Here is a 13,982-nt window from a genome sequence, read left to right as displayed (position 1 = left end):
AGATGGCTCAGAGTGTTGATGCTTATCATATTGGATGGATTGAGTTATTTTTGATAAGCATCAGTGTTGACATTATGTAGTACTTGATAAGGGAAAGGAAGTTTTTAATTTTAACGCCATGTGGGTGGCCCTGCTTCATATTCTGTTAGCTTTCATGTGTTTTTTTTTGTGGTATGGTTGTTTTTATAGTGATCAAGATTTCCAAAAAGGTATTACAGCTTTTTAGCTCCTCCTGGCACTCCCATTTCTATCTAAATAACCACAACTATGATAATATTTCCTCGAGTAAGCCGATCCTGGGAATGTTACCTCTGTGATGTCCACAGTGTGTGCATGGTACAGTACAACTTCCCTTCAGGCTCTAGCGCTCACACATAGCCAAGAACAGCAAGGGACTGATACACTGGAGGAAGTGAGAGCTTGTCACCACCAGAGCATGTGAAAGGAGCAGGGCAGGAACCCCCAGCGTGGCCTTCCTCTGACAGCCAGCTCACGTGGAAACAATGCATTTGGCAGCCTTGTAGTCTTTGCTTGATTCTAGATGTAGTCATTTTCAGTTATTTTTGTGTTCAGGGACTGATTGCTAATGTAAAAGTGAAGGAAATGTTCCACACTTTATGCACAGGAAGGGACAGCATGTTCATCTTTTTATTAACACAATTCAAACTCGGGCCAGGCGAAGAACTCATCAGCACCATGACCACTGAAAATGAACCTTGACAAGTGGTGGCTGGGGTATTGTTGCGTGGTTTATTAGTCTAGCTGAAAAAAGGGACAAACATCAAATGCGGTCCAACACCATGTTTAATGATTTTAAACACATTTCTTTTTCTTTTCTACGATTTTACAGAAATTCTGCTTCTTGAAAATCTTTTTTCCCCTTCACACTCATTTAAGTTTATCATGAACTTGACGTTTAATTTCAGTAGAAATGCTTGAGTACACATCTTCTCTAACCCTGATTGCTGTTTCAATAGAGCCAGCCTGTCTAACTTTCAGTAATTGTTTTAATATGCAAGGGTGCTGCTCAGACAAAGTGTGAGTCAACAGCAGAATATGAAATTGATTTGAGAGGCTCAAAGGTGTCTGGCAGTTTGATTAAGACCTCTGTGTGTGTGTGTGAGTGTGTGTGTGCGTTGATGTGTTGACAATTTAGCTCCATGGCCTTGAGATGACAAGTCTCTTTCATGTAATCACTGATGCATTTCAGTAGTCTGGGTTTATTGGAATGTTGAGGTTATATTAAAAAAAGACAAATATCCAGACAGCTCATACAGGTTGAATGTAACACAATTTTCCCTTCTTGTGTGAGCAGCTGATCATTAGTATGGATCTTTTATGCCCTTCTTGTGTAATTTCTATGTGTTATGTACTTGTTATTTTAATCCTGTGTGATTGTTTGCTCACTGCAAAGCCTGTTATTTGACGGTGTGTATAATGTAGGAAAGTGTCAATCAAAGCTGCTCAGGCTTGAGGGTTTTTTTGTCATCTCATGTTGTAGAGTAATTCACAACTCTGAAATTTACAACCACTAAAAAACTAATCATTTTGGATTTTCTGCATATGTGAGCCTTCTACCTATCACATATTAGGAGGTAGGTTAAAAAAAGTAAAAACTGACAGACTCATTTAGAGCTTTTTATTATCAGTGTATAATTTCCAAAAAAGCAATTTAAAGACATATCCTTAGCCTCTGGGAACTTGTGATGAGAATTTATCACTATTTTGTGACATTTTGTAGGCCAAGCAATTTCAGTTAAAATCACACAATTCATGGATAATAAAATAATGATTAGTTCCAGCTCCATGCAGTGTGAGTCTTTCTGAGTGAGGGATACGATGGAGGTTTGCTTCCAAGAAATACAATTACTAGTTTAATGCATACTCTACATCTGTGAGTTTTTTTATCTCTCGGCTGCCACTCCACTTATGAAGTGAAAAATTATACTTAATCTATGTGAGGAATGTAGTGGTTTCATGCTTTTGCTTGATATTTGCCACCAGTGTAACTTAAGAAAGGAATTATTCTTGCATTGGATGACCTTCGTCTCTAAACTTCTACCCTTCAACATACTGCTTCATTAAATCCAACTGTCATCCTCTTTATGAAATTTTCTGGTTCCTAGAGCTCCTATTAGCCTCCAGAGTGACCAAAGACAGATCTGATCACTCACTTCATCTGTTTGTCATGGTTGTGCTTGTCTGAATGAGAAGATGAGAAAGAAATGTCTGCCTGTGTATCTTATCTGTCTGCCTCCGTCTGTCTGTTCCACCCTGCAAACTCCAGCCAGCGCCTTCAGTATTAACTGCAGCTGTCAAAATGGATATAAAGCACATTTCCAAACATCCCTTGTCTCATGGGAGTTTGCTTACTGAATGTCTCACCTAAAATAACATTCAGCCCTACCTATATTTTTGAATTCATTTCCAGAGAAGGGTGTGGGGGTGAACCTGAACAATAGGGAAAGTGGAACATTGTGGTGTTTTTTTGGAGAGATGAGAAGTAAGATGGAACAGCAGTGAAAGTGACCCGGACACTTCTCTCTCTCTCTCTCTCTCTCTCTCTCTGAGATGACACAATGGCAGAACGGAAGCAGACGCTCGCTGCTGGCGGTTAAAAAAGCAAAACAGGAGCATGTTGTCAGTGAGAGGGACAAAGGAGTTCAGAATCCACACACACACTTCCAGCAGTCCAGGAACATTCTGGAACTCAAAGCTTCAATTGTGAAAAAATGTGGTGAGGTTGATATCTGACAACACAGATACATGCCTGGAAAAATAAACATACAGTTTGTACTGTAAAGCAGAGAGTGAGGTCAAACTGAAGACATGACTACTGAGGGTGATTTTACATATTGGTGAACATTGTGCAACTTTACTAGAGCAGTGCACTCCAAACAATGTGGCATCCTTGATTTGCCACAGTGTCTCGCATTGTCAGTGTTAAACTGTGTTGCACAGATTGTATCATGTTTTTTCTGTTGCTGTTGGCCTGAAAAGTGAATTTTAATAGATCTCTGCTTCTGCCACCCACAGATGGAAACTCATGACTTTTGCTTCACTAATAATCCTCATATGGTGACCAGAGCTAAATCAGGACTTTGTTGTTTGACTGAACCATTGTTGCGTCCGGCTTATGTGGTGTGTTTTGTTTTTCTTTCCGCAGTGACAAATAAGAAACCGACTCATGTATCCATCACCAAGGTGAAGCAATTCCAGGGATCTTCTGCCTTTGTAAAAAGGTCACAGTGGACAATCGACCAGCTACGGCAGGTCAATGGCATTGATTCCAACAAAGTATGTTATTTAACTTGTCCCCTTGTCACCACCACTAGATACTTTGTGACTGCACTCTCTCTCTCACCTCTGACACTTGCTTCCGGTTTACTGTTGATGTTTTTAAGGACTGTCCAGAGTTTGATCTGATGTTCGATAATGCTTTCGATCAGTGGGTTGCTGGGTCAGCAGGAGAAAAGTGCACCTTCATCCAGATTCTTCACCACACCTGCCAGCGTTACAGCTCAGGACGGAAACCAGAGTTTGTCAACTGCCAGTCCAAACTGCTGGGGGGTAAGACATAAAAAAACCACCACTAACTCTGCTTTGTTAATAGTCTCTTACTGAGAACACAGTGAATATACTGTGCCAGACCCACTGCTGTGACACTGTGCTGTAAGCCTGGCTGAATCTAATTAAGGATGATGAGAAGTAGCACCTGCTGTGTATGAAAATGTATGCTTATTTATCATACACAGCATCTGCTGCGCGCTCTGCTGAAGAGGGGTCAAAGAGGATGTCCAACAAAATATTTCAAATGTGATTCAAAGCATCTGACACTGATCAGCTGGCTTACCAGCACATAGAATAATGCTTCCCTAATTTGTGATGTTGACAAATTTCCCGTGTGCCTGATATGTTGGTCTCATTGTTTTTGATCGGTGTCCACCCTTCCAAATAACATTAAACATCACAGTAAGAGCTGTGACTGATATCCTTTCAGATTGTGGTGAAGCAGTCAACTAAGAGCTAACCTCTCCCCTTGAATATAATTTCAAATTCATTCCCAACTAATAATAATTACAGCCAAACTGTTTCAAACACATCATAGGTTAATCAATTGCCAAACATTTTTCACTTTTGAAAACACAACAGTAAACCAAAATAAAGGGTGTTTTGTTTAGTGTAGGGAAGTTATGGTGATGGTGAGAATGCAGCATCCTGAGCGGCTTAATCAGATATTGATCTGTTTACCCCTAAGCCTCATCTTTGAGCACCATTGAACCTGTTGTATTATTCATGCCATTATTTATGGAAACACTTCCCCAACCTGCACCCTCTGTGCAGTCCATCTGTCCCACATATACCAATTACCAGAAATTGATGTTTCCAAAAATCAAATCATTTGTTTGCTTTGCTTGATTTTAAATATAAGCTTTTGGGCAACCAATTAAATCTTAGAATCAATAATGACTACCCAGACTCTCTGTAATGAGTAACATACTTCATGAAAAAGACATTTTCTGGAGAATTTCTGGGTTAAGCTGCAGCTGGAAAGCATTACTGAACATAGTGTTGCACATGTATGAAGACACTTGTTTCTTTGTGTAGGAACCCACTATTCATTGATAATAAAGCCAGAGCTTGATCCTGTATCATTACATTGACACCCCCCCCCCCACTCTTAAATACCATGTCCATATTTACCTCTCCTATACTGACCTTGATACATAATGGTCTCTGTATGTGTAGGTGGGAGGGTAGTGGTATCCCAGAGAGCACTGAACCTGAGGCTCTGTTGAGTAGGATGGATTATGAAGTGCACATGTTGCACATCAACTACACGCCCACAGTAGAGCTGAAATTGTACACGTAGAGGCCCCCAGGCTTTGTTATAACCACACAAAGACACTTCAGGATCATATTACCCATGATGTAAAAGCTTGTAATATGAATGAATGTATCCACAAAAGGCAAAATGTCCTATTTGGAATATGCTTTGATGTGCCAAGCCGCCACTGACTGACAGCCAACAATGAGATAATGACCTCCTGGCTCTCAGCGTGTGGAAGCACTTTGTGGCTGAGAGGACACCAGCCTACTGCCAGTTCTGTCCACTCCAGTTTAAGTCTCACACCAGTGCAAAACAAAAATCATGACGCTGCTCAGGTGTGGGACCATAACTGTGGGAGACTCTATCTGCAGAGATGTCCGATATGCCGTCGAGTTGTTCGTTCAGTCGTGAAGTGGACAGGTTCAGTGAGGCTTTTATAACATGGGCACTTTGGTCGCCCCGTTTGGTTCATGGTCATGAAAGTTGTTAATGTGTTCTGTTTAAAAAGACTTCTGTCACAGCTGTATTGGGTAAATACATAGGCGAGTGTTTTTGATCCTTGAATGAGGCATGTAATTGGTCTAGAAATAAAAGCAGCCAGTTGCTAATTGCCTTATTATCACTGCCAGCTTGGGCTGTTGCCCACACTGTTATAACCCAATTCCCACCTGAGCTTTGTGATCCTGGTGTGAATCTAAATAAAATTAGTCTTCCTCTAGTTTACTCACTGCGTGTGGCTAGTTCCCTAAATAATAAATCAATAACTAGTTAAAGAACTGTATGGCTCCCATAAAGAACCCCTTGAGTGCTTAATTTATGATTTTTAATAAAAATAGTTAACCTCCCGGACTAATTTCCTCACTATATCATGTCCAGAACATAAGAGCTGACTGTGACTTTTGATATTTTCTCATCACAGAAGACCAAGCTGTAGATTCAGTCTTTTTCCGTTGCAAGGTCTATTTGAACAGAATGAGGAAAGAATTTGTTTCACATCAGGCTCATCTACTGAGACAAGGTAAGCAGCAAATAAAAAGAAAACATGCAGAGTAACCTACAACAAGCATAGCCCATCCTAACCATTTATTTTGTCCACTTAGTGGTACCTGTAGTATACTCGGATTTGGCTGATATTAAAACATATTATACACAGACAAGCTTTCTCTAAAGCAGTTTGTCTGCTTTTTTGAAAACATGGTTCTATGCATATGTTTCTAGTGAGCAGAAGGACAGATTTTCCTCTGCTTTCTGTCACTGGGGGTTGAGTACATGCTGAAAGGGATTTTAAGTTTATGTCCAGAGGTTATGTGAGTTATGTTCACCATCCTCACCCATCAGTGTCAGACTGCTTGAGGAGTCACTGACAAATACTGTGCAGAGGTAAATCACATTTTCGTCTACGAGGGCAGAACAATAAGAAAGTGCTTCTTCCCTAATGGTTTTTTCAGTATTCTGTACTTATGTGAAACATTTTACAAATTAAACTTTTAAGCTTAGACTGTAATGATGTGAATTATGGATTTTAATGAATTGTGTGATGCTGACATTTATCCACTGATTAAAGGCACAGAGAGTAGGCTGTTCATGAATACCTAGTAGCTATTTTTCTGCTGGGGCCGGCACAGCTCTATGGTACATTTGGGACATAATGTTCCATGTTTGTCCCTGATAGTTATTTAATGTCTTGCTGAGGCCTGTTTGAACAGTAGGATGGTAACTAAACTACAGGCCAACTGAGCCAGCAAGGTCAAGCCCTCCCCTTCATGAAAAAATGTCAAGGATAGAATGATGTCTTTGCCTTTCCCCCAAATGTGGGTAACTAGACACATAAGTATGTGCGATAAAAGTTCAATGATGTCAATGATTAATTATTTAAATAGAATTTATAAGAGCATTTGATGTGAAACCCATCAATGTATTACACATGTATTTGCAGTGGAATGGTAAATTTAAAACAGCTGAAACAGGACTAAGAATCGATTGTATATACAAAAACTGCAGAGAAAATGTGAAGAAAATAATGGATTAAATAAGTAGCTTTATCAAAAGGCTGTAAAGAAACATCAGGAGCCAGGGGGAGGTACCCCTCATGTTTAAACCTTTGCTATATTTTCATTATGCTGCTGTGAGTAATGTCAAGATTTGCATTAATTAAACTGCAGTAGGGGGTTATCTTGCAGCAGAAGCAGCATAGCTGTGCCTTTAGGGTCCTATATGGTGTCTATTAACAATTGCGATTTTTCTATCATATTATACATCATTCTTTATGCATAATCCACTTGTGAACATGTAGTAGGAGTGGTGTGAAAGTCCTAAAGAAGCAGTGCTTGCACTGGTGTTCTAGGTTTTAACTCATCACACAAACGGTTTATTTTTTGTTAATTTATTAACCTGGAAAAAGGATCAGATCACAAAAAGACAGAATGTAGAACTTGCTCTCTTGCGTTTTAGGTTTGAATAAACTTGAAACATTACACATAATTTAATCATGCTGTTTGGCCTCTCTTTGAACTGAAAGTACATAAAAGTAAGATAAATGTAACCACTGAGTACTGAGTTGGGAGGGTCTGGATATGTTATCCTATATAGGATAACAGATGTTTCTTTGGATGAGTAACAGCAGCTTAATTTGTTTTAATATCTGGGTAATAAGGAGCATTTTTGATGTAACTTGTTGGAGTGCAGATAAGTTCATGCTAATATATAACAGAAATCATCCGCTGTAAGACACCCACTCGTATTCTGCCCCCAGCTGTGGTGATTTGATCAGACACTGCCAGAGTGAACATGTTGCAGCATGTTTTGTGTAGGTGTGTTTGTACCTAAATTAATGTCCAATCTTATCAATCCCATATGCTGTGAGTGTAAATGTGACTTAGCTGTCAGCATCTTTAAAGTGTATCTGATATGTTCCTGTTGCTAACTATCAAGATTATTTTTTAGCATCACAGTGAAGCCTGTATCAACTGCTTGGAAGTAGAAAAGAGAGGGCTGAATTTGAATTAATTTTGTCTCCACTTCTTTTGTTATGTTTTGTTTTTGTTTCTGTTTCCGGCTTGTTTTATTGTCAGAAAACAAGAATTCAGTCTCTATTGTGTGTGAAACCCTTGCTGGTTATGTTGACATCTCTGTGTATAAAAACAGATTTCCTTCTACATTGCTGAGAGAGAAAGTGCTCTGATTTTTGAGATACTTAAGGATTTAGTAGTGCAAAGTCTGTTTCAGAAGAGGAAAAAAAACTTTACGGCCTCATTAAAATTCAGTTTGCACTAATTTCTCCTTAGTAATGTAGCGACCGCTGTTATCCCCTCATCAGGGATGGCTGATCAGCTTCCGCTTTAAGTTGAGGCACTAATGCTCAGAATGTAAAATCACAGCCTTGGCACCACATAACATAATCTACTCCTACACGCTTCATTCAGCTTGGGATGCTGCTCCCCCTTCATAAACTCTCCGGATTGTCTCCACCCTGCCTTTCCTCTAATTAAATTTTACATTGAGAGCCCACAGCCTGCCACCGATCTCTGAGAATAAAGAAGAAGAAGCACAAGAGAAGGGGACAAATGGTGGCCAGGCAAATAAATGGAGACACTCTGGAGGGCATGGTGTTTGGAGTGGTTGTGAGTGTAGGGGTTATATTGAGGATGATGGGAGTGTTACTCCCTGGGCTGCCCTGGCAGAGGAGAGGATTAAGAGAAATCTGTCTGAGGGTGACGAGGCCTTTTTCTTTCTCGTAAAGGCCTAATGCTTTTAAGAGGAAATATATACAGTATATTATATTTAAAAAGTTTTAGCCTGTGTAAATCAATGCATTGTCAACATAATTTAGGAGCTTATATTCACTAAAACTAAAGGCTTTATTGCCTGGTTGGCTTTGGAGAAAGACCTTTCACAAAGTAAGTTCTCTGCCATTGTTTTGCCCACCATGTGGATGAATCCTTCCCTTAACAGAAAAATGTACATGCGTTTGTTCACATTACAGCAGGAGGGTCCAAAATATGGAACATTTGAAAGAATCAACTGCCATTGTGTTTATTGTTAGGAGTGACTTGTAATGTGCATTTACTGCAATCTCTGGAAAATTGAAGGAAGTACACATTTCCTTTTTGTGTGCTTGCGAACATGCCTGCAGTGGCGTTCATCCATCTGTGTGTGTGCAGCTTGGGTGTGCCTCTACATAAATTGCTTTCACTTTATCAAGTTAACTTATTTTGAAGGAACAGCAGCTGGCTTTGCCGTCTGCTGTTGGGGCTATCATATAATCCACTGCACTAGAGTTGTCCCTATTATCTGTCACTCAGCCTACCTGCCTTGATGCCAGGGGACATACACTTACTATATTTTTGCACTTTCCTGTGGGGAAAAAGGATCAAATCAGGCTTGTCAGGTCTTAATACACTTGCTACCTCCTACCTTTTACTCTACTTCCCCCTGTTTTCAAGCTCATTAAATGTACATCTAAAGTACATAGTTAATAAAGAAAATATGTTTGCTGTCCAGAGCTGAATATTTCTGTGAATGGCTTTAATTTTGTAATTAAAACTGACTGGTCTTGACTCCATTATCACAAAGAAGGTAACACAAGCTCCATGGCAGATTACAACAACTGTAGGGAAAAAGAGAAAGGGGAAAGCAGCAGGAGGATTGCTAGTTGAGTTGTTAGCGTAGTGCATAATGGCAGAACTCCCAATGTGTGGTAGATTAATGGCTTGTCAGAGGAAACATCCGCAGGGGTGCCATGGCTATCTGAAGATGTGTTCTCTGTCTTCCATCCACTGCTGGGTCTCCAGGGTGGGCCATGCAGCACATATCCAGAGTTTAGAAAAGAGGAGCGTTATCACAGTGTTTTTGCCAAAATTGCAGTAAAGATGTTCTAAATGTCTCCGGGAATGATATGCTCTCCTAAAGGACGTGTTAAATCTGAAGCTTCTTGTGTTGCTGTTGCTTACTTTCAAGTTTGCAAAGGTTAATTTCACTTGATCTTTCTTTGAAGTAAATCAGCTTTGAAGTAAACTCATTAGCCACCATCCCACATTGCACCTGTTAGAAGCCATTTTGTTTATCATGGTTTTGTCTTCTATTAACACTAATGCTCAGGGTCACTGATTGCTCAACACCCATCTAATGTCACAGGTGCTCTTATGACACCTTACATTATGCAGTTTGTCAAAAGAGTCACTTTTTCTTTCCCCTCTTCTCTTTTTTTCTCCTCTTTGTTTGACTTTTCTTCTCACCTCTCTCTGCTCTGTCTGGCTCGCTTCTTCACTCCTGTCCTTATCTGCAGGTAACAGCATACTACACTCTGCTGCAGACAGTGTGACGAGCGCTGTACAGAAGGCCAGCCAGGCTCTGAACGAGCGCGGTGAGCGATTAGGTCGGGCCGAGGAGAGGACTGCAGACATGATGAACAGTGCTGAACAGTTTGCTGTCACGGCACACAAGGTAAGGCAATATGTTAGTAAGATAGATTACATCATAACTTAGCGGTGGGCTTCCGGTATATATTTTAATTTTGAACATGAGCTCCACCTCATGTGCTCCGGAATACCAAGTCATGCTTTTAAAGTCATTATTAGTTCAAGCAAAAGATGAAAGATTTTTGTAAAACCTGAGGATATTTGTAGGAGTTGCTTCAGACTCTTAGCTGTGGTGCTCTCTGCAGTGGAAAGATAATAGTTTTTTTTTCTTCTTCCCTCATTTATTCTCTCTTTTCTCTATGGGGAGTTTCCTCATCCTCCCATATCTTGTGTTTGTCAGTAAAAAACAAATTGCCTGCTGTTTAATGAGGCTATTAGCATAATATGATATAATACGATTTTTTTTCCAGCAAAACAACAACAAAAAAAATTTAGCTTTGTAATAAACACACCTGATAGTGATCACTATTGTCTATCCAATAACACTTCAGATACCTCAGGTTTGCCTCTTCACGCAGCCCTGCTGCACTGTCATGCTGTTAGAGCACTTAGTGACAGAAGAAGTGGACTCTCATTGACTTTTATAGTAAAGCCATCCCCTACCTATTGGAATGCCTGTTTTGAACGATGCACTTACTAGTGATGGTGGGATAATTGAAAGTCATATAAAGAGCCTTGCATGGCCCTCTCACTGCTCACAGATGAGCTCCCCCACTGTGGTAAATTACAGAAGCTGTGATAACGGAGATAAAAAAGCCATGGCTTTGGTAGTTTCGGGAGGAAATGACTGCATAACCCCCATGAAGAATCACTCATATGTCTGTTTCTCATTTGACTTGATGCCATTAGCTTTTCTATTATTTGCTTCGTAGCTTCATATCATTCGTCTCATGCTTTATTATTGTGAAGGCTCACACTTTTGCTTGCAGATGGATTAAATGACTCATCCCTGATTCTGTTTGAGGATGACTTGATTTAGTTTCCTCCTTTTCATCTCATCTGCATGTGTTATAAGTGGACCTTTGTACACAGTCTGGCATTAATTTACACGTCTGCAGTATTGCGAGTGGGGTCACCTTGACTCTTATTCTCTTAGTCGTCTTCTGCAATCTCACTTCTGTGCCTGGCTTTCTGACAGTTTAACTGCACTGCACAGTTTTAATCAGGAGTTTCTGTGTGCTGCTCTGCTGCCCCCACCTGATCAGTCTGTAGATTTCATTACCCAGTGTGTGTGCATGTGTGTGTCTTCGCATCTCCTACAGCTTTGGATTAATTTGGTGGCCTTGGTCATATCTTTAATGAGTGTCTTGTCAAGCCCTTGTTAACAAGATAAATGTAATTGCAGTCAGTACCTGATGTCTTTGTGGGAGAGATCAGTGAAATGCTCAGATTTGTGTTGTACGTTTCCTGTTATTCAGTAATGTGGTCTGGGACATCTTCTTGTTTTTTGATGGCTGGGTTTATTCATCTACTTGCACTGATTTCTTAAATTTTGTCACTGTTTTTCCCCCAACCCACCCCACTTTTTCTACAGCTTGCCATGAAGCACAAGTGTTAGACCACTGCCAATACCAACTGGGCTAGGGGAGGGAGGGGGAGTTCAGCAATCGCCAGTCACTGTACAGGAGAAGGATTCCAGATTTGGTTCTTTTTAAGATTTTTAATATGATTATTATTTGTTAATAATGTTAACATTTCAAGTTTTGGGTTTTTGTACATGGAGTGGAGGGAGAGGACAAGAGCTAAACAACGCCACTTCAGACTGTCAATTAGAATGTTTCATGCTTCTGTTTGCCAAAAACAAAATAACTAGACACGGCCATGACTGTCCTTGACGATGGTCACTCAAAACACTTCCATCTTTTCACATTCTCAGACACTAATGACAGCATAGACGTGTTGACAAGTCATTATCAGCAATCACTCCCAGACAAGAACAGCTTGTCTCACATGCTATTAATTGTTAAGTGTTATTTATGAGCACTGCAGTGATTATGCAGTCTGATTTGTGAGTGAAGGAGCCTCTCATGAGTTTCACAGGTGGGACTTTGGGATTGAGTGGCAGTATACTACGTGAATACATACCACATATAGTGCTTCTGTAAAGGTTTGATAGTAGGACGTTCAATGAAAGGGAAAGGGACAAAAGGAATCCTGAAATTTGCACTTTCAGTTTAATGTTTCATTCTCTCTCACACGGATTCATTTCAAAATGTATCAAAGCAGTGTTATCAGAAACTGCCAGTATGAGACGGAATAGAGGGATCTGTTAACAGTATAATATAAAAGTAGTGAAATATTTGAGTTTGTCATTCAAAAACTACCAAAACTACATGTTGCCAACATTTTATGGAAGTGTACTTGAATAACTTCATTTTCAGAATAAGCTTTCTAAATGTATTAATTATTTAGTATAATTAATAATTTATGTTTAATTCAGTAAACCAGCTTCTGCATTGTAAAAAACAACATGTAATACTTCTAGTACTCTTATCTCAGTGTCTGTAGTGCTAATTTGTCCCTGAACATGGGATGTTTTGAACTTAATCCTGGCTCAACTTTGAACATTCAGTAGTCATACCGTGTGCTATTTTGTATAGTTTGAGTGGGTCATTATAATGATTTGTGTGCTGGTACAGGACAAACCATCAGCAGTGTGTGGTAGTTTTTTTGTGTTTGTCAGTCTGTTCATACTGACTAACTTTTGGTTTTCCTCACTGGTCACCGTCACAACACTTGGGATGTATTTGATTATTTTTTTATATTTTGAATTTTATATTTGATGTTGTTACAATGCACTGATAACCTTATATTGCAGAACACTGTTCACGTTCAAAAATGATCCAGTTGCCTGACTCTTTAGTGTGCTTTTATTCCTCTCTCTTAACACTTTGGGTGTTTATTGTTTTAATAAAAAACAAAAAAACAAAACAAAATAAATTTATATTATTCTTAGTCTCCTTTTTATAGCCAGCTTTAACAGTTCCATCAAACAGTGGAATCAGAAGTTGTACATTTATTTTGTTGATTACTCATTATTGCATTTGTGTATTTGACTCACATTGATGTTATGTACTCATAAACAACAAGCTGCCAAAAACTTTTAAGTGTCTTGAGGGTCATTTTCTCTGTTTGGTCTGAATTTTACTTCATGCTTCAGGATGCTCTCGTCACACTGATCTCAAGCATGTAAGATGAAAAATAAAGACCAATCCACAGTCACAACAAACTGGTCCTTTTGTATGTTTGCATCTCTCGTACTTTACGTAGCAACTGAGACTAAAATGCCTCCATGGCTCAATGAACAAGTTATTGACTGAACTGAATATTTTTCACTTTAATTTAATTTGAATTATCTGCATCCCTCCTTTAATTCAGTTCTAGTTTTTATGTGTATGTATGATTACTTTTAGTGTCTTATCTGCTGGTTCTTTATGTGTATATCTGCATAATAATTAAACTCAAAAGGGAATGATGTGGAGTTGTTTTGCTTAAACTGCAATAAGTGACTCAGTTGCACTGCAGTCAGATATAGGGTGTGCACAATTATTCCATGTGAAATGATCCTGTTTCACCTGCAGGGGGCAATGTTGCACAGTCTGGGCAGCTATTGACAAGCTTACAGTTTCCCTGTGAGTGTGTGTGTTTCTGTGCACATCAAGCCAATGTGCACCCCAGTATTAGCTTGGCTGTAGTAAAGACTGCCCTCATGTGGTGTGACTTGGTTACAAAAA

At 39.5% G+C, this 13,982-nt stretch overlaps 1 protein-coding gene across 4 annotated transcripts in view; it reads left to right on the top strand.

The window, feature by feature from the left end:
* The window catches only part of stxbp6 (syntaxin binding protein 6 (amisyn)), a 46,238-nt gene extending 32,752 nt beyond the window's left edge, over positions 1 to 13,486 (top strand). The window contains exons 1-6 of one of the 4 annotated variants that reach the window (XM_028395642.1): positions 1,281 to 2,737; positions 3,167 to 3,297; positions 3,405 to 3,570; positions 5,751 to 5,849; positions 10,116 to 10,273; positions 11,783 to 13,486. In XM_028395642.1, the coding sequence (XP_028251443.1) occupies positions 2,572 to 2,737; positions 3,167 to 3,297; positions 3,405 to 3,570; positions 5,751 to 5,849; positions 10,116 to 10,273; positions 11,783 to 11,806 (744 nt within the window). In that variant the 5' untranslated portion in view covers positions 1,281 to 2,571 and the 3' untranslated portion in view covers positions 11,807 to 13,486. Of the gene's footprint in view, positions 1 to 1,280; positions 2,738 to 3,166; positions 3,298 to 3,404; positions 3,571 to 5,750; positions 5,850 to 10,115; positions 10,274 to 11,782 lie in introns of those variants that run through there. The other 3 variants (XM_028395643.1, XM_028395644.1, XM_028395645.1) reach the window with 3 other exon arrangements.
* The last annotated feature ends 496 nt before the right edge of the window (positions 13,487 to 13,982 follow it).

Source organism: Parambassis ranga, chromosome 22 (assembly GCF_900634625.1).
Source record: "Parambassis ranga chromosome 22, fParRan2.1, whole genome shotgun sequence".
NCBI classification, from domain to species: domain Eukaryota; kingdom Metazoa; phylum Chordata; class Actinopteri; family Ambassidae; genus Parambassis; species Parambassis ranga.
The sequence above is the reverse complement of the archived record's forward strand: the minus strand, read 5'-3'. Positions and strand labels throughout refer to the sequence as shown.